We start from the raw sequence: 18,039 nt of genomic DNA, 5'->3' as shown, positions 1-18,039 counted from the left end.
AACTTGGCTTAAAAATACACACACACAAACCAAACAAAAAAAATAATTAATACAATAATATAAAAATACAGCTCAGCCAATGGCGTTTTAAAATTTAACTTTGGCATTACACTTGCCAGCCTAACACAAAAGACCCTTCCTATAAACAGAACTATATAAAAAAAAACAAACCAAAACAAAACCAAACAAAACAAGAGAAGTTCATAAATTAGGTTGCAAGGGGTTATAAGATCCTTTTCTCGCTCCTCCAAACTCCTTTCCTTCCTGTCGACACACATAAGCATGACCAGTGAGGTATATAGGACGTAACACTGTCAGGCATATGCACAGTTAAAAAGTGCATAAACGTAGAAGCTCTCCCATTTGCTTGTGAACAGGTTGAAAGTGGATGGTTTGCATCTTTCCCCCTTGGAAAAACAAAACAGAAGAAACACCCTCCCCGCCCCCACCACCCCAAAAAAAAATATCCTTTTTAAAATGGTTTTGTTCTTCTTACTTTGGCAGGATGAAAATGAACCCAGAGGAATATAAATGTCCTATTCCCAGCAGCAGTGATCCATTTCCCTTGGCAACATTCATCTGACGACACAGATACTACGGGGTCGTTGGGGTTGCTTTACAGCTCTCTGGGTAACTTCCCATGGAAACATCATACGTCTAGCACCATGTCATAGTGTTGCTCTTTCTTCCGCCTGCCACATTTGGTGATAAGAACCAAGTACAAAGTCAAAAGCATAACCCAGTAACATGCATAGAGTATTGTGCCAATGATGAGAACTGTCTGTTTCGACTCAGAAAATGGCTTTTTTGATTCCTTGTAGATAGTGAAAATCACGCCACCTAGGAGGATTGTAAACCAAATGGAGACTGGAATGAGTCCTATGAAATTAACTACAATGGTTTTTCTTCCTGACGTGCCCCACCCTGCTTTGTTTATCGTGGCAATGGCAAACATCTTTGCTGGCAGTAAACTTGACATGTACAACACTGAGTAGAGTGACATGAAAACCATGACAATGTTGCCCCTAAGGAAGCTGGCAAAGGAAGACTTTATCAGGCCCACTAACTGAACTGTCAACAAGAAGAGGAGGATGTTCCAGATTTTTCCCCTGTAGAAGAGCTGAATGACCGTGGCGATAAGGAAGAAAGGAAAGAATCCAGTGATTACAGCTTCATAGGTCATCCACAAATGGTGCTTGTGGAACCACATTGCATTATAAAGCCACTCTCTAAAGTAGGATTTACTCCAGCGAGTCTGCTGATTCAGCCATCTGAGATACTCTATCGGTGTTTCGGTAAGGCACTTGGATCTAGCTGTGTATTTTGTTGCATAGCCCAAACTTAGCACTCTGTTAGTTAGATGCCTGTCATCTCCAAAGCTGCACTGGGAGCCCATAAATTCTTGATTGTACCAGTCTTCCACGAATTCATGGAGTAAAGAGTTTCTGTACATCCCCAGAGGTCCACTGATGCACTGCACACAGCCAAAATAGGACTGGCAGGCTCTTTCTATGTTAAATGCCATCCAGTATCTCACACTGCTCAGAAAGGAGATCCAAGAATCATATTTGTTCAAAATCTGCAAAATAAATAAAAAAAGGTTTCATTTAGATGAGCTCACAAGACAGAAAATGTACACTTTGAGTCAATAAAGACTAGAGCACCGTTGGCCTGGAGTACAAGAGGAACGTCACTCCTGTGTCACTCGTGGCAAATCTAGAAGCTACCTGTACAGCCCAGGACATTGAAAGAAAGGACAAGATGAACCCTTCAAAAGTCTGTTACACGAAAATGTTCTCTTCTTCCTTGCAAATTTCACTATTCTCTACCCAGAAAGTTATTTTCTGGCTCATTCTTCCTTTCTCTAAGGACCTGCTGGACTCAGTTTCTTCCAAGAAATGGTGGTGGTGTCCAAGCCTGGCGTCCTGCTTCTTGGCACCCCATAGACTACTTTTGGACTCATGGAACTTTTTCCAGCTCTCCAAAAGTTATGCCAGAACATGTGAAAGTCTGAGCACATGGTCTTTGGACAACATTATGGGTATCACAACTCCGGCCCTAAAGTTTTGACCCTGGGACTAGGACTCAACATTTGACATTAGGCCTCTTGAGGAACAGTCTGTTCTGATTTGTGTCTGCAGTACCAGCCCTGTTATGTTACCCCAAGACATACTGTGATTTTCTAATAGTCTTGCTTTGACCAGCATAAAGGACTCATTATTTCTGTTCTATATGCCAAAAGACCACCTGAAGCTCAAAACCACATTTAAAATACAATACAGACATATACTAGGAGTCTGAACACTTGATGAAGTTACAGGTGTGTGCAGATGCCCAAGTCTGTCTCTTCACATCTGGGTTCTCAGTACACAGCTTGTGTGGAAAAATGTGGAAAGGAAATTTGTAGCAGGGTGGCTGTGCCAGCTCTCAACTGACACCTTTTTAGCATGGGGATTTTCTGGGCAATTTGCAGCTTTCTACATCTAGAAAGCATTTCCCTGCAACTAGATAAGAATTAGTCCTTTGCTCTGACGGTCCCTTGTCTGAAGGCCAAAGGCCAATCTTGTGTCTGTTTCAATTTAATTCAAAAACGGTTTTGAGGCAGCAGGGCTGAGGCATAGGCTCAAGCCTGGCTCCAATGTATTTGGTGTATATTGGAAAGTGAACTGGGATGCTTATGAAGCTCCATTGTCATAACTGAAGCCAAACTGCCTTCCTCCAGTTTTTCTTACACATCCGTGGCATTTCATAGGTGTAGAGTGAGTCTGACACCTGCTTCATAGTCAGTCCAGAGCCACAAGGCTATTCAGGCTTCTGTGAGAATCTTAATTTCTGGTGTTAATAGTCACATGCCTGAAATAATTCTTACTACTGGGGCATTCATTAACAAGGGGTTGCTCATACAGATGACACTTTCTCCTTCACCTCACATAAAAGCCCAGCTGAGTATGGGAGACTGATCCTAAAGCCAACTGCAACATTCATATGCATTTTTCTTTCTAAACTACAACAGAAGCAATTTTGTCAAAAGAAATGGACAGCCTTTTGCTGTAGTTGTCAGCCAAGCTTAGCAATGCTGGAAATCCAAACAGAAGTGGAGTTAGCTGACTTGGGCTTCTTGGCCTCTCTGCAGAGATGCAGATTCCATAGCACAATGCATTTCTAAAAGGCTTTTATGCCTAGCAATCTTGGCTGCCACTAGTAACATAATTACAATGCTTGGGTGCTGGACTTGGCTTTGGAACACCTCTCCTCAATTCTCTGCTCACCTATAGCTTTACTTTGGTGCCCTGAGCAAGCAGAAACTTAAAGATGCTGCAACAGTCCTGCCAGTTTCAGTGTTCCACTTTTCACTTATATTGGAGAGAAAAATATTTATTGGCTTTCTATGGGTGTTCAAAGCATACAGTGCTCACATCAAAGAATAAGAGTTTCCATTCAACAGAGGGAAAGGTTATGACATCATTCATAAAAGCCTCTAGAATGGTACCACAGTATATTCCAGGCAGGGAAATCTGTTGTGGTGAAAATAGTTGCTGCAACTCCTCTGTCAGTCTGAAAATTGTTGTACTCACCTGCACATCACCTCCAACTCCTCCAACCATTGGATCTTCCTCTAAAACTTTTACCATTTCCACTGACGAGGCTGGATCAAGCATTGTATCTGAATCACAGACCTACAAGTAAGGCAAAACAAGAACAAAAATGGGTTGTGTACTCTAGAGACAGGAATAAAACCCATGTGATCTAACTGTATATTCTCCTGAATGCAATTAAATCTCTCTCTGCAGTCTGCATTGGTAGTTCTGTTAAAGGCCATTTGTATCACACAGCATGGAGTGGTGCTGAACAAAAATAGCGCTTGTTAGGGCTGCGCATGAAACCCACTCTTCTGTATCAGCTTTACCAGCACACTAGGCTGGCTTCTTTGAATAAGATATGCTCTCAGGGATGGGGCACTGCAGTGCAAGACAACATTCATGGGTGTGTGGCAGATTCCTGCTGAGCCTCTGACACAGGGCTTCCCTGTATCAGCTGCAGGGTTAGAGCACCCTGGTCAAATGTTTCCCACTGCCATATGAGGGAAAGGACAAGGAGTTAAATTCCAGACACTCGTTATAAAAAAGAAAAAGAAAAATGCAGCTAGGAGTCTGGGAAGAAACCTAATAGTTCTTTGACTCACAGAAGGCTTTAGCAATTCATGTAAGATATGTATTATGGATTCCAGAACAAACTAACTTTTAATTTTAGATGCATGGTGTGTTATTAGTAGTGCAGAGATTTGATATTTGATATACAGCAATGATTTGCTATTTTCCTCTGGCGTTCTTACTAAAAATACAGAAGGCCAGAGGGAGCGAGTGCTGAAGTGCAGCACTCCGTGAGACCAGGGCAGAAATAGATGACACACACAAGGCGTTTCAGCCACACAAGCGCTCCTAGACAACTAAACGCTGTGTACATTAGGAACTGGCTTTTCCCTGGAGAGTAGGAGGAGGGCTCAGACAGGCTGACCAGTCTGTGAGACAGCTGGCATCGCTTTCATTTGCCTGGAGGAGAATGACAGGAGCTGCAGCCTGTTTAAAACAAGCAGGTGTCTCCTCGCTGCAGCTGTTGCTGCTGAAAGCAGTGCCCCCACCATGCATAAACTCATTTTGCAGATGCTCAAAAACTGGAGCAGAGGAGACTGTCCCAGAAACACCTCTCTGGCTGGCTGAATCCTGCCACACAAGTTCTAGTACTGCTTTAAGCTTTGCCCTGTCAGCTGGGGACAGAGAGGCAAAAGTCAGTAGCTCTGCATTAAGGAAATATTAAGTCAGATTCTAGTGAGGTTTCATATTAGCTGTTCTAATTTTTGGTGTCCTTTTGTCCAACCTTTCAATTCACCCTAAGCCCTCTCACTCTGAGGGAGCAGAAACCTTCATGTCTGGTCTAGGGAGGAGGAGAAGAACATTTTTGGGCTCTGATGTGGACCAGCTGCAAGTGGGGATGTTATTTGGGATAGTTAGGCTGCATAGTTTGGGATGCAGGTGAGTGTCTGCCAGCATGCTTGCTTGGAGCAGACTGAGAGGAGTAAAGTGATGAAAGCTGTTTTATTTCTGTCAGGAGAAAATCTGCAAGCATCTCAAGCTCCCACTAACTTCACGCATCCAGTTCCTCTTCTCAGACGACCCATCCCAATAAACACCATTTTAGCCTAGCCAAGGTGTGCCTCCAGCTTTGGTGGAAAGCTGCCATCACTGACAACACTTGATGATAAAAAGGGAGCAAAAACAATTCTCCTCAAGAAGAAAGGAAAGGATGACTATATTTTTAACTGGGGCTTTATGAGTGTTTTGCACAGAGAAAGACAGACACTTAGGAACCCAAATAAATCACACCAAGGTCTGCCCAACCGGGGTGGCCTCACACAGCCCACAAGGCAATTTGCCATCTTTCCTCTTAAGGACTGAGTGACCTAGAAATTACTGACTTGGGTCACAGAGTTGCATGAAAGGGACACTCAGCCTTAAGAGAGCTGTTCAGATATTATAACCAAAGGCAGTTTATCCAAGTTGCTCTGAGAAGTTCAGGCTGTGCTGGACTGTCCACACAGGTACCTCCATCAAGCCAAGATGAATTACACACTCTGTCCCGATCAGCTCTGCATGGATATCTGCCAGTTTAACTCCTCTAACCTGATTGCTTGCACCCTCCTAACCTGCTCCAGAATGGAAATAAGCCTTCACAGCAGTTTCAGGTGTTTAGTGAGATGCCACTAATTTTTACAGCTTTATTATCTGCATTGGTCCAACTGCTTATGATTGTCTGTCCATATCCTCAAAGTTTCTTTTAGGATCCATAAGGCCCACAGTTTCAGAGGTGGACAATAGTAGTACTGAATAGTCCATTTTTTTCAGTGCTTGATCATTGATGCAGATTTCTTAGTCCCTAAAGTGTTGGGGCTGTATAAAGTAATTTACTCTGGAGCTCAAATTAATTATTTGAAATATCTCAACCTTCATTCATTCATAGAACAGAGTCACATTGTAGCTGCACTGTCACCATGTAGCAGCCAGGGCCACCATGGTGCTGCATTTCTGACATAGATATGACTGTGGCATCAATCATTACTGCAGCCTTCTGTAGCTGCTTACAGCAGCATTAGACCCTAACACATTCATTAGGACTTCTAAGCCAGGTCAGGAGTGTTAATTGGCTGAAAGACCAGAAATGCCTTTTGCATTTTCTCAGTTTATACTATGACTGTTGAAAAAAAAGAAACACTTTTTCCAGGTTCCCCACACAAACTCAGGAGCAGGACTGAGGAACGGAAGTTGCAATGAATCTGTTTCCTCTCTGTCTGCTATGATGCTTCTGTGTGAAGTGATTATAAAACCATGCTAATAAAGAAATACAGTATTTTTATCCCATCATAGATCCTCACAGTACAGAACCAATGTGCTGACAATGGAGATCTTAAGCCCATTGCTTCCAGAGAATAAATCAGTTTCAATTTTGGAAGTAGTAGAGGAAGGGTTTTCAATCATTGCCTTACTCTTTCAGTTCCAATAACAGAGAGGTTCATGGCACTTGTCAGTTTCTGCCATCCTGTATGCAGTGGGCTCACTGCTCTCAGCCCAGCTGCTGACAGCCTCTCCATGGCCTTTGGACATGTGCCTGTGGATGTTGTGCTGTGCAGAGCATGCACACATGCACTTGTAGAAGGCTGGGCATGGACCCGAGAAACACAGAATCACAGAATGTCAGGTTGAAAGGGACCTTAAGGATCATCTGGTTCAATCCTTGTAGGCAATAGTAAACTTTAAATGAGATGGCCCAGCTGAGTCTTAAAACTGACCAGTGTATGGGAATCCACTATTTCCCTTGAGAGACTATTCCAGTGCCTAACTGTTCTCATTGTATAGCCACCCTGAGCCAGCAGAGAGCATCTCATGAAGAGCTGCCGCTCCACCAGAAGAGAATGCTGGATGCTCTGAGGCTGGGAGAAGTTGGAAAGGGCTATAGGTGATTAATTAGGAATAGCATCCTATGTTTGGTGGGATTCGTCAAATGAGCCTTGCTGGCCTTGATTGATAAGATGACATCAGTGTCCAGTCAGAGACCCTGATGCCACCTACCTTCCTCCACACACGACCTCTTCCCTTTCCCACAGTCAGCAGGGCTGTTTGCAGGAGTGAGAAGTGCTTCCATGTGTAAGGCAAAAACAGAAAATCTTTCACAGGATCCAAGGCAGCTGGAGAGAAATGTGTCTCTGCTGCTTTGGAAACAGGGAGAGAGGACCCAGCCCAACTCATTTTTAAGTGAATAATGTCATAAGAGCTTTAAAGGCCAAGTTGCAGTGAGTGAGGTAATGCAGCTGTAAGTGATGAAGCAAAAGCTCCTGCAGGCTTTAACTGAAGAAAAAAAATCTTTCTTTCAAGGCTGCACATTGACCCTTTATTGAATATTTTGCACAGCCTTTGAAGCCTTTAATATATCCCCAACTTTTTTACAGACTCCAACACTGCTCTAGATATTCCCTAGTGCCACCAGTTTGTCAGCTTGCATATGGGGCCACTAACAACCTCACAAACCAAAATCTTACCCAAGAGCTTGACCTGCAGCAGCAGAGATGGGGTCTTGAAGAGACAGCTGGCTTTGTCTGAAGCAAAACCGTTTGGATGGGGGGGGCAGTACTGAAGTCTGGGGAAGGATTTCAGATATTTCCAGTAGCTGGTGCACAGATTTAACATATTCACAGATAGGCTGACCATTTTAAAAGGCAGCAAAATATGCTTTTAACGGTCAAGCTGTTTCCAAACAGACTGAAAGGAGCACTGTGTTCATCAGGGACTAGGATGGCCTCTAACATGCTGCACAAAATATACAAAAGCTGCTTTCTTTCAAAGTGTGTTTGAATTGGCACTGACCTGGTGCTCTAATACCTACCTGTACATAATCCACGCTTCTCCCCAGCGCTTTGAATGCTGTGTACATTACTTCTCTTTTTCCACCCCATTTCTGCATGATGCAAACACTTTTGTTGGACAGGACCAGCTGAGATACATGTTGCATGCTTTCTCTGTGAGACTCCTCCGTCTCACCCGGACCTTTGTCATGGAAGTTATTACTCCAGATATAAGTGGCAGATTTGTCCCTACCCATGATTTCAGTAAAAATGTCCATCATGTAAACATCGTCTTCTGAGTTCCCATCAATGACCATAACAACTTTAATTCCAGGGTAGGTCAATCTTTTCACAGAAAGTAAACATTTTCTTAAGTAGTCAGGATCCTCTTGATAGGCAGCAATACAAAGGGCAACTGTTTTGTTCAGTTTGATTGGAGTCTCTAGCGACCGCTTCATTTTCCTGTGCTCTAGAAAGGCAAACAGGCTTTGGATGATGAGATGTGATGCCAGGATAGCACCATAGAGTCCAAAAGAGAAGTAGTAGTTGTCTGTTTGGATGAACTGGTAGCCCACAATGTAAGCAGCGGTGATTCCTAGCAGGAGGGACACTCCAAAGAGTGTGGTTCCAAGTATTCTCAGGATGCATATAAACCTCTCACAATACATCTGCAAAGAAGCACAGAAACCCTTAGCAGAGCCACCGCTTGCTAATATAAGACCTTGTAATGAGTACACGTGGCTACAGCACAGAGCTCAGTATCAACAGATACACCCTGTGCTTTTGGCTGTGTCATGGACTTACTGCATCATCTTGCCCAGCTTAACCTCTTTTTGTGGTACTTCTTCTCCAAGACACACTTAAAGTACCAGGGATTTTTTCTACCATTTGCAATGTCTTTGCAGAAGCTGCTGTCTGTGTCAGGGTCTTATTTTGTCAGTCTGGGCTTGCTGAATGAGACACTCTGTCATACTATCCTGGAGGGTGTGGAAAAGGGGCTTTTGAGCCACCACTCACTTCAATATGGTCGTGGGTGAGCAGAACAGCTGAATGTCTGAGCAGCCCCTCCCCATCCCCCATCCATGTCATGACCGCCTCCTGCCCTGAATTGTTTCTGTCACTTAGTTATGTTTGCAAAAATATTGGAAAGGCATTCTTAAAACAGATGTTTACATGTATTTATAATTTGTTAAACAGATGTATGACTATATTTATAATTTATATTTATATAACCTGACATCTGCTTTAAAAGGCCTTCTCAACACCACTGCTAAAATGTATTCTTCATACATTTGTGTACATAGATATACGCACGTGTGAGCATGTTCTGTAGGGCTAAAGCTTGACTGAGACTAAGTCTGTGGCTAAAGTACGCATTAATTTAACAGAGCCAAGACTCCACCCTGGGACTCACTAATCCATTACAACGTTAGCTAATTCTGACCCCTTCTGCATATTTAAACTACCTGGCTGCAAACACTTCCAACTTAAGCTCTGGGCTATTGAGGAGCTGGCTGGCACGGAGGATGCTCTCGTGTTCTTGAGACAAACAATGCAGACAGGCAGAACGTTTGGTACCTAACTGCTTTTTGCTGACAATCACATTAACCATTATATGCAACAGCTTTCTCAGAATCACAGGAAAGTTAATGACAATGTTTCATGTCAGTTGATGCATTTGATATTAAGGACATTATCAGATGACGTTTGCGTAGGGCTAAACCAGCAAGTACGTTGCAAGTCAATGAATCTGAAACTCATGCTTGAATATTTTGATGAATTAAGGCCCCTCAGAGTAATAGACTTAATGTTTGTATTTTCTTACTGTTATTCATATTTTCCCTGCTGCTATCATCTTGCTTGTCTGCTGACCATGTTTGTTTCACCATCTGTTGGCCAAAGCTGAAGCTGGAATAGTGCTTGCTTACATCAGATATGCCTTTAACGCTTTCTTGGAAAAATGCTACCAAGCTGCAGCAGTATAGCTGCCAGCAATTACATTTCTGTTTGAAAATTTACAGGCTTGGGGGAAAAAAAAAAAAAAAAAAGCCAGCATAGAATCACCCTCAAAATAAAAACAAAGCAGGCAAATAAGAAGTCTGAGGTTACAAAGACTATGCTTTTTTTTTTTTTTCCACTGGCTATTTAGGGTCTTAAGTTTCAAGACTGCAGGAAGTCTCTTAAATATATATTTGGGGACACTGTTAAAGAAATTGGACCCTATCTCTAAGACTTCCTTGAATACTTATGGCTGGACTCTGACAGGTGCTGTAATCACCCACCAAAAGGGACCAATCCTTCTCTGGCCTGTCTGAAAGTCTTTCACAACAGGGGTCATAAAGAAACCTGATAAAAGATAGCTTATTCTTACCACCACTATGGGTGAATTAAAACTCAGTGCCCAAAATAGACTCACTTTAGAAAACAGATTAAGCAATAGATCCCCTCTAGATTACCTTGAAGTCAAATAGCCTGTGTGTTTATTAATCCCTCAAGCACACAGAATGTCACCAGCATTAAGGTAAATGTTTCATTGATGGTGTATCTGTACTCTGATTTCTAATTTCTCTTTTCCTGTCAGAATTTTTTTTCTTGCCAGATATCCCTATTAGTGAGTAGGGGTCAAAGTTTGCTTACATTGAGAGTTACATGGTTTAAATAAATGGATTACTTGTACAACTAAAATTCACAGGGCTCAGATGAAAATCTGAAGCCTTCACATTTGACTGACTGTACTTTTCTTCTTTTACATTAATTTGCTATTGCTTTTCTCTCCTCTCTCTTGTATTTCCACACAAAATGTAAAAAAGCACAAGAAATTAATTCTCTCATTTGTCATTACAGCACAGAGCAGCTTCCCTCCCTTGCAAAAACCTGGTCCTTTAAGATCAAGAAATGGATTTCTGGTCTTAATAAAACAGGGTGGGTTTTTTTTTTCTATCCTTTCACTATCAACCCTGGGAAAATAAACTGTGTTTTGATCTAAATTCCTGGCTTTCTTCAAAGAAACCTTCCCCTTTGTACGTGCAATTGAGGTTTTTATGTATAGTCTTTTAACTGACTGAATCTCAGGGAAAGTCTGGAAAAAGTTGCTCAAGCTTTAACACGTGAGCTATTGATAGCTTGGCCCAGCAGAACTGATCTTTATCAACGTGAATGTGCCCAAACAATGGCAAAGAAGCCAAAACCTCTCCACCCTTCTGAAATAATTGAGCCAAGAAGTTAAAAGGAAATGATGCTTGTACAAGTCTGGGACCAAAAATGAACTGCTGAGTCAAATACTAGCACTGAGGGTAGGGAACAGCTGCATCAGAGATTTTAAGGTCAAGTGGATTTTAGCCAGTTCTGTAAAGCATGAGGAGGAAGATAGTACCTGCATCATTATATTATTATTATTATTATTAGTAGTAGTAGTAGTAGTATATTTTATTATTTTATTACAAAAGCTATTTAGCTGTGAAAGAAGCTGGAGGATCCACTGCTTTGCATCAGCCCTGGAGGACATTCCTAGGGGGCAGTAAGATTGCACTGGCTGCGTTAGACTTTTTTTTTGGAGATGCCTATGTCACTCATGTACTACTGCACAGGAAGCTTGAGGCAGGACTCCTAATTCTACTCTACCTTCACATAACCCTTCAGTGCTGAACATAGCCTCCAGCAAACAGGCTCGGGGTCTGTGTGCATAAGATGGGTATGTAGACAGACTACAAAGTCTCAGCAATTTGTTTTCAAGATCTTGCAGCTGTTCATTTCCATGGAGCTGGTCAGTACTAACCAGTAGATATGGAATATGAAAGCCATATGCTAAATCCTAACGCTATGTAGGCTGTTGCTGATTCAGTGGCACACTTAGATTTGCCAGACAGTCCTAAGTATATATGTTCCTTGTAGCAACTGTACAGAAGGAGGCAATGTGTACCTCTCTTTGGAGGCTCCTATGGAAAACATGGCCAAGAAACAAAACCTTACATGTACTTGACATCAGAGTCCACCTAGTGACTTGTCTGGCATTGTGTTTCTTTTGGCCTCGTGATAAAGCCATGCAAAGAGCAAATTTTTTTTGGTCACACCACTGATGAAGGAGAACTTACTCTACATTAATATTAACAACTGACATCATTAAAGGTTACAGACTTCCAGCATTATTTTCATTAAAAAAAAACCCAACAGGATAGCAGAGTTGGATGATATCTACATTATAGTGACTGAGATATTAACTATAACACTAGAGATCACACTCCTTTCTCACACTGAATAATTCTTTAGACCTCAAATTAGGAGAGCATAGCAAAATATGATTGACTTCTCTCTAGTCTGAAAAAGGGTAGCATTTGACTGTAGTTAAATGGCACATAGATCTAACTTGAAGAAGACTTAAATGTTTGATGGAAATTCAGCAGGTTCTTCTGTCCTGCTTTGGACTGGGTGTTTATTCAGCAAAGAAACCTGCTAAGTTCCATGGTAAAGTATCACTTTTTCCCCATTCCAAGATCATATAGTACAGTCATGTCTATATGGTTATTAATCAGCTTTCATACATCTCTGAAAGTAACAGGATGTGGAGATAGTTCACCCATTTACAAAGTAATGAGGTAAAGAAAAAAAGAAAAAGCTTAATTTGTTACAAATACATCAAGAGAGTCATAAACAGAATAGGGATAAATACATATCCAGAAAAGCTCAAAGTATTGATGCCCAAACACATCAGTATTACCTGCAGTCTGTTCACATATTCTGCAACAGGCATTATGTAGATGCTAAGGAAGCAATCGTGTGGTCCATGACACCTGATGATACAGGACATGGAACTGACCTGAAGTCAACCTGAAGTTAGATTTGCTTGCAACACATGGGATGCAGCTCACTACACCATCTGTTTCAGAGGTCACCTCTCATGTACAGGCCTCATATTGCCAGGTAGTGCTTCTGGCCAGGTTTCCCCAAGAAGATTAAAAAGCAAGAGGAGTAGACACAGGGAGTTTATACATAAAAACCAGAATGATTTGGAAGGTTGTTTAAATGGCTTAGCACTTACTAATTCCAGACATATCTTTAAAAACTTACACTGCAAAAGTGTCAGTGTTTGTCCAGGAGAAAACAGTAAAGGTTCAATCACAAGTATGCTAACTTTGCCCACTTCACCCCTAAAGGTTCAAAGGAGCTGTGCCTCTCTGGACACTTAGGGCTATGGCCACATCAGCAAATGGTCTGATACTAAAAGAACAGTTCTGCAAAGAGGAAAGCCTGGTGCTGAGGACCTACCTCAACCCTTCATATGTTTCCATATTTTACTGTGAACTAAGTTCAGTAAAACTCCATGGGTTGAAATTCTATTCGAACCTGAAACATGTGCTCCAGGGGTAAATTTTGCAATTAGCTTAATTCAAGAGGAATCCAGTTTGTGTGCCCAGTAATCACTTTGCAATACAAACCCAAGCAATTTGGTTGGAGAGGGGAGCACTTGTAGCATTGGCTACAATAGTACACCCCTGATTCAAAATAAATTGATAATATAAACCAGCCTCCAATTTGCACATCATATTTTGCAAGTCTTTGTTGCAACCAGAAGTGCTGAACACTGTAAACCTTTGAAACTGTCTAATTTTCACATGTCTGTATAGAAGCTGAATTCTTGAATGTCATGGTCCTCTGAAACTGAAGTGCTGAGGCTTTGTATTCAGCAAAGCATGTCAACATGTCATTAAAGATAAGGATGCACTTAAGTATTTTGCTTAAGAGGAGAATCAGTGAATGATTTATCTTGCAGTTCTGTAGTGCAAATGTAAAACAAAAACTTTTTCTGTGAAGCTGCTCTTTCTGGGATACTCATGACAAAAATGTAGGCATACATTTGACAAGTAGAGATTCACCTTCCTTGTGAAGATTGTCAGATGGGTTATTGCTTAACCACTGCATTTCTTATATTAGGGATTCTAAGAGCAGGCCAGGACCTAGACAGTTTGGATTTTATCCCCTTTGTTGCCATTCACCTGCTGGGTGAACTCAGGCAAGTGAATTCACCTCTCTTTGTCTCAGCCTTCTTACCTGTAAAATGGGAATCATAATCACACAAAGGTTCTTTCTTTCTTGAAGGCTTAGGTTATTGGTATTTGCAATTTTACTCTTTCTGGTGTGATATGGAACAAATTGGTTCTCTAGTTCCATATAATTGGTTTTTCTTTTATCAAAAAAAACCCCAGCCAACCAAACAAAAAAACCCAAACCAACAAAGCCAACAAACCACTTCCTATTTCCATTGCCTATATTCACCTGAAGGGGGAATAGGGCCAGTAGTGGTTTAACTGCAATAAACATACAACTCTCAACTCAGCAGTATGTCTGAGATCAGTGAGGTTGGCAGCATAAAACACATGAAGATTTGTGTACAGCCTCTGCAGGCTGTTTTGCACACAAGCAACATAAGAGTACCATCTTTTGTGAGCCTTGAAAAAAACACCTCACTTGTGGGAATAGCACTGATTTCAACAAAGCAGCTGCTTCAATGACACAAACATATCTGAGTGCAGGTGTGAATGTATGCACACACAGGCTGACATACTGTATGTGGCCTTACATACATACAAACAGTATCTGAGGGATAGTCAATGATTAGATTCATTATTAGCCTTATTTTGGTGGCAAAATAATTTATCTTTGAAGTACAAATGACTCCAGGTACACATTAATTACAAGCATAAAATAGCTGTCCAGACTTGTATTTTACAGCCTGCAGAGAGGAAACTGAAAAGTTATGTTCCATCTGTATATCTTTACTATAGCAGTTACCATAGCTGGTGCTTTTGGTTATTTATCAATTCCAGATTTCATCATACCATTGATCTTCTGGAAAGGGCTCACAAGAGACTAAAATTAACTCTGGGGTTAGGTTTAAAATAAAAAACAGGATTAGTAATGATGGCAAACTCTATCTGCATGCACAGGCTTTGATCATCAAATCAAGAATTTCCTGTCTGCTCAATGGATATTGAGCTGACCAAATTTAGCCTCCTCCAGGTTCAAGTAACCAGTGTGGAATGGGTTGGATTTATCTCTAATGTAGTTATACAGTAGTTATGAAATTAAATAAAAGAAAGCAAAAATAACCAAACCAACCCAGACAAATGTTATAAGAAATAAAATAATAGAATTTGTACCCAGATATTTTGGATTGTGGTTAAACAAAAATCTAGTTTAGAAATGTTTTCCAGTTGCTAGTTATGAAGTCTGTGGTTGCTTTTGGCACAAGACCGACTACTTCATGCCTTTTTCCAGCAAATAAGTATTTGTTTGGTGTTCATTATTTACTATCTTGCAATGTGTTTACAAAGCACAGGTCATACCTTGTTTGACTTAGTCAATCCCACCACAATGAATGAAGGAGTAATTTGCTGCCCTTATACACTAATCTTGAGTAGTAAAAAAAATGTAGTCAGTTTGCTTCCACACTATAAATATGAACTGAATCCATAAAAGCTGCTTTCCCCACTGGGAAGACCTTTTCCTAGGCCTTTCACCACTTGCTTGTAGAATAAGAAAGGTTTACCAGCATGAGATAAAATTCTGACTTTATTGACAGCAGTGACAAAACTACTCTAACCTTGCTATGGTTTCAAGAAAAAAGAACATATTTCACTATCATCTTCAAATGAAACAATCTCTCTGGTTCCAGAAAGAAGCCCCAAGACACCCATGATATATGCAAGGTGTGCTGGAAAAAAAGAGCATGTGTACCTATGGAGAAAAGATCTGTAAGGAAGGAGATCGCTAACACACAGGAACATTGGGAGATGTGCTAACACTGCAGGCCCTAAAGCAAGGGTTAGACAGTGCAGTGAAGTACATTGAGGTAATCTCTCAGAATGGGGAAATGGGGTAATTTATCTTTTAAGGTCCCTTTTATCCCTCTTTGCTGGTGTGGCTATGGAGTTGAGCAAGATAAGAAACCTTATTGCATCCTTTGAAGGATTAAAGGGTCCTATAAGAAAGATGGGGACAATCTTTTAAGCAGGGCCTGTTGCATTATGACAAGGGCTAATGGTTTTAAACTAAAATGGGAGATTTAGACTACTTACAAGGAAGAAATTTTTTACAATGGGAGTGATGAAACACTGGAATGGGTTGCCCAGAGAGGCAGTAAAAGCCTCATTCATGCAAACATCCAAGGTCACTTTGGATGGGGCTCTGAGCAACCCGACCAAGTTGAAGATGTCCCTGCAGTAAGAGGTTGGACTAGATGACCTTTAAAGGCCCCTTCCAACCTAAACCAGGATTAAGATGGAGGGCTCTCAGACTCAAGAACAGGGTTTCGCTCGTGTCCTAGAGACAACAGCTGATACTCGAACAGGTGCAGGGAAGGGCCATCAGGGACAGAGGTCTGCAGAAGGCCATTGGCATGGTTTCCAGCCGCAAAAGACACCCTACAGACCCACTGCCTCCCGAGGGCCAAATACAGAGGAGGAGGCGCCGTGCCCCGGCCGACCACGCGCGACCCCACCCGCCGCGGCGGGGCTGTTCCTGCGGGGGAACCCCGGCCCGGCGCCGCGGCCAATGGGGCGGTGCGGGGCGGTGCGTCACAGCGGGGGGGGCGGAGTGCCGGGGGGGATCCCCCGCGCCGCCACGTCATGGGGAGGGCGGAGCCGGTTCCGCCCGGTGGCTCCCGCCCGCTGGTGGTGGCGGGGCCGGCGGGGCCAGCTACGAGCCCTGTGAACAGCCGGGCGGACGGGATCGGTTTTCCCCGCCCGCCGCCGGCCGGGCAGGGGGCCGTTCAAGGCTGCGCCGTTGCTGCTTTCGCCCGCCACCACTGCAGCCTCTCGGCGTGACCCTCTTCCAGCCGGCCCTCGCAACCGCCGCCGGGTGCCGGACGCCAGCCTGGGTCTCGCCGGCGGGCGCGGAGGCCTGCCCGACGGGGCGTGGCCGGTCTCAGGCGTGCCGCGCTGGAAGTTCGCGGGCAAGCCTGCAGCTCCCGCCCCACCGCAGTCCGCCTCTCCCGTTCCTCCCTCGGGAAGCGCCCTCTCCGCTCAACGCGGCGGCAGGGCAGCTCCGTCGCGTTGGTTCTTCCACTCTGAGGCGGGACTTCAGCCCTCATCCCACCGGCCTCCTCCTTGCTTTTCTTCCTGAAGTCCCATCCCTCCCTCTGCTCCTGTCACGTCCCCCCTCCCGGCCCGGGATGCAGAGGCAGAGAACAGTCGGGGAGAAGCCTGGAGTGTCGCTTCCCCACCCTGGATCATGCAGCGGCTGCCTAACCTGTTCGATTTTATTTTAATTTTAGGTTTGGATGGGGTTTGGTTGCTGGGTGTTGAGGGTTTTTTTTGGGTGCGTTTTGTTAGGGGGTTTATGGTTGGGTTGGGGTTTTTTGTTTGTTTTGCTGTATTTTGGGGTTGGGGTTGGTGGTGGGGTTTTTTTGGGGGGGTCCCCCCCCAAAAAAACCCAAATACCAAAAAACTTAAAGCACAGCGGTATCTTAAATGATGACACGGAGGAGGGGTTGGAGCTGAAAACCACATTCATCCTATTCATTGCTGGAATAGGTGTAGTGTGGAGCCGGCAAGATCCTCCCCCAACCCCACTACTGTTTTAGGGACCTGTTTCAGCTTTCCTCCCATGAATAGTGGGGATGAAAGGAGAGGGTCTTCTCATGAGATGACGGAAGCGTAATCATAAATCACCTACCTTGTTTGTCCTTCTGTCCTTTGGTCATAGAGGGGCTCCAGCCAGCTGTGTGGTCTCACGTACCGTTGCTCCCGCTGAACAGTTTCCAAGTTTGAGGTAAAAGATCAAATCGTGCTTTTCAGGGGCTTATTGAGGCGCTCAGAAATAAAAAAATAATTAAAAAATGAAATAATAATAATAATAATAAAAATCGTTTAAGGCTATTCAGTCCTACTCATTTTATCCCACGTGTTTTCACGATTACCACGTATTTGTCTTTCTTTGCTTCAATTTCTAGCTGGAAGTTGTGGGATTTTTTTTTTCTTCAAATAATAATACTAGTAATAATAATAAAAAAGTTTAAAGCAATAAATTAGGTATTAGTTTGTCGTGGTCGAAGCTGAAGATCTTATTTCAAACCCAGCTAGCCAGGAGCTTGGAGAAGTTCTAAGGCAGCTTCTGAAAGTTTGAGATGTACAGCATCAGATAAAGTCTCTTTG

The 18,039-nt window shown here is 42.9% G+C and overlaps 1 protein-coding gene across 1 annotated transcript; it reads right to left on the bottom strand.

Annotated features, from left to right (window-relative positions):
- Positions 1 to 616: 616 nt before the first annotated feature.
- On the bottom strand, positions 617 to 17,688 carry HAS2 (hyaluronan synthase 2). The gene is made up of 4 exons (XM_009905774.2): positions 17,561 to 17,688; positions 7,933 to 8,559; positions 3,576 to 3,677; positions 617 to 1,579 (listed from the first exon to the last, which is right to left on the bottom strand). The coding sequence occupies exons 2-4, from the start codon at positions 8,557 to 8,559 to the stop codon at positions 650 to 652; spliced, it is 1,659 nt and encodes a 552-aa protein (XP_009904076.1). The 5' UTR covers positions 17,561 to 17,688; the 3' UTR covers positions 617 to 649.
- Positions 17,689 to 18,039: the final 351 nt, after the last annotated feature.

Source organism: Dryobates pubescens, chromosome 14 (assembly GCF_014839835.1).
Source record: "Dryobates pubescens isolate bDryPub1 chromosome 14, bDryPub1.pri, whole genome shotgun sequence".
NCBI lineage: Eukaryota > Metazoa > Chordata > Aves > Piciformes > Picidae > Dryobates > Dryobates pubescens.
This window is presented reverse-complemented; position numbering and strand designations above follow the sequence as displayed.

What these genes read in the sequence shown, in the direction of transcription:
- HAS2 (XM_009905774.2), bottom strand. Translation starts at nt 8,559, where the DNA reads ATGTATTGTGAGAGGTTTATATGCATCCTGAGAATACTTGGAACCACA. An exon ending in GAAGCGTGGATTATGTACAG is followed by an intron (nt 3,678 to 7,932) that starts GTAGGTATTAGA and finishes CCTTACTTGTAG; the next exon opens with GTCTGTGATTCAGATACAAT. An exon ending in GAGTTGGAGGTGATGTGCAG is followed by an intron (nt 1,580 to 3,575) that starts GTGAGTACAACA and finishes TTTATTTTGCAG; the next exon opens with ATTTTGAACAAATATGATTC.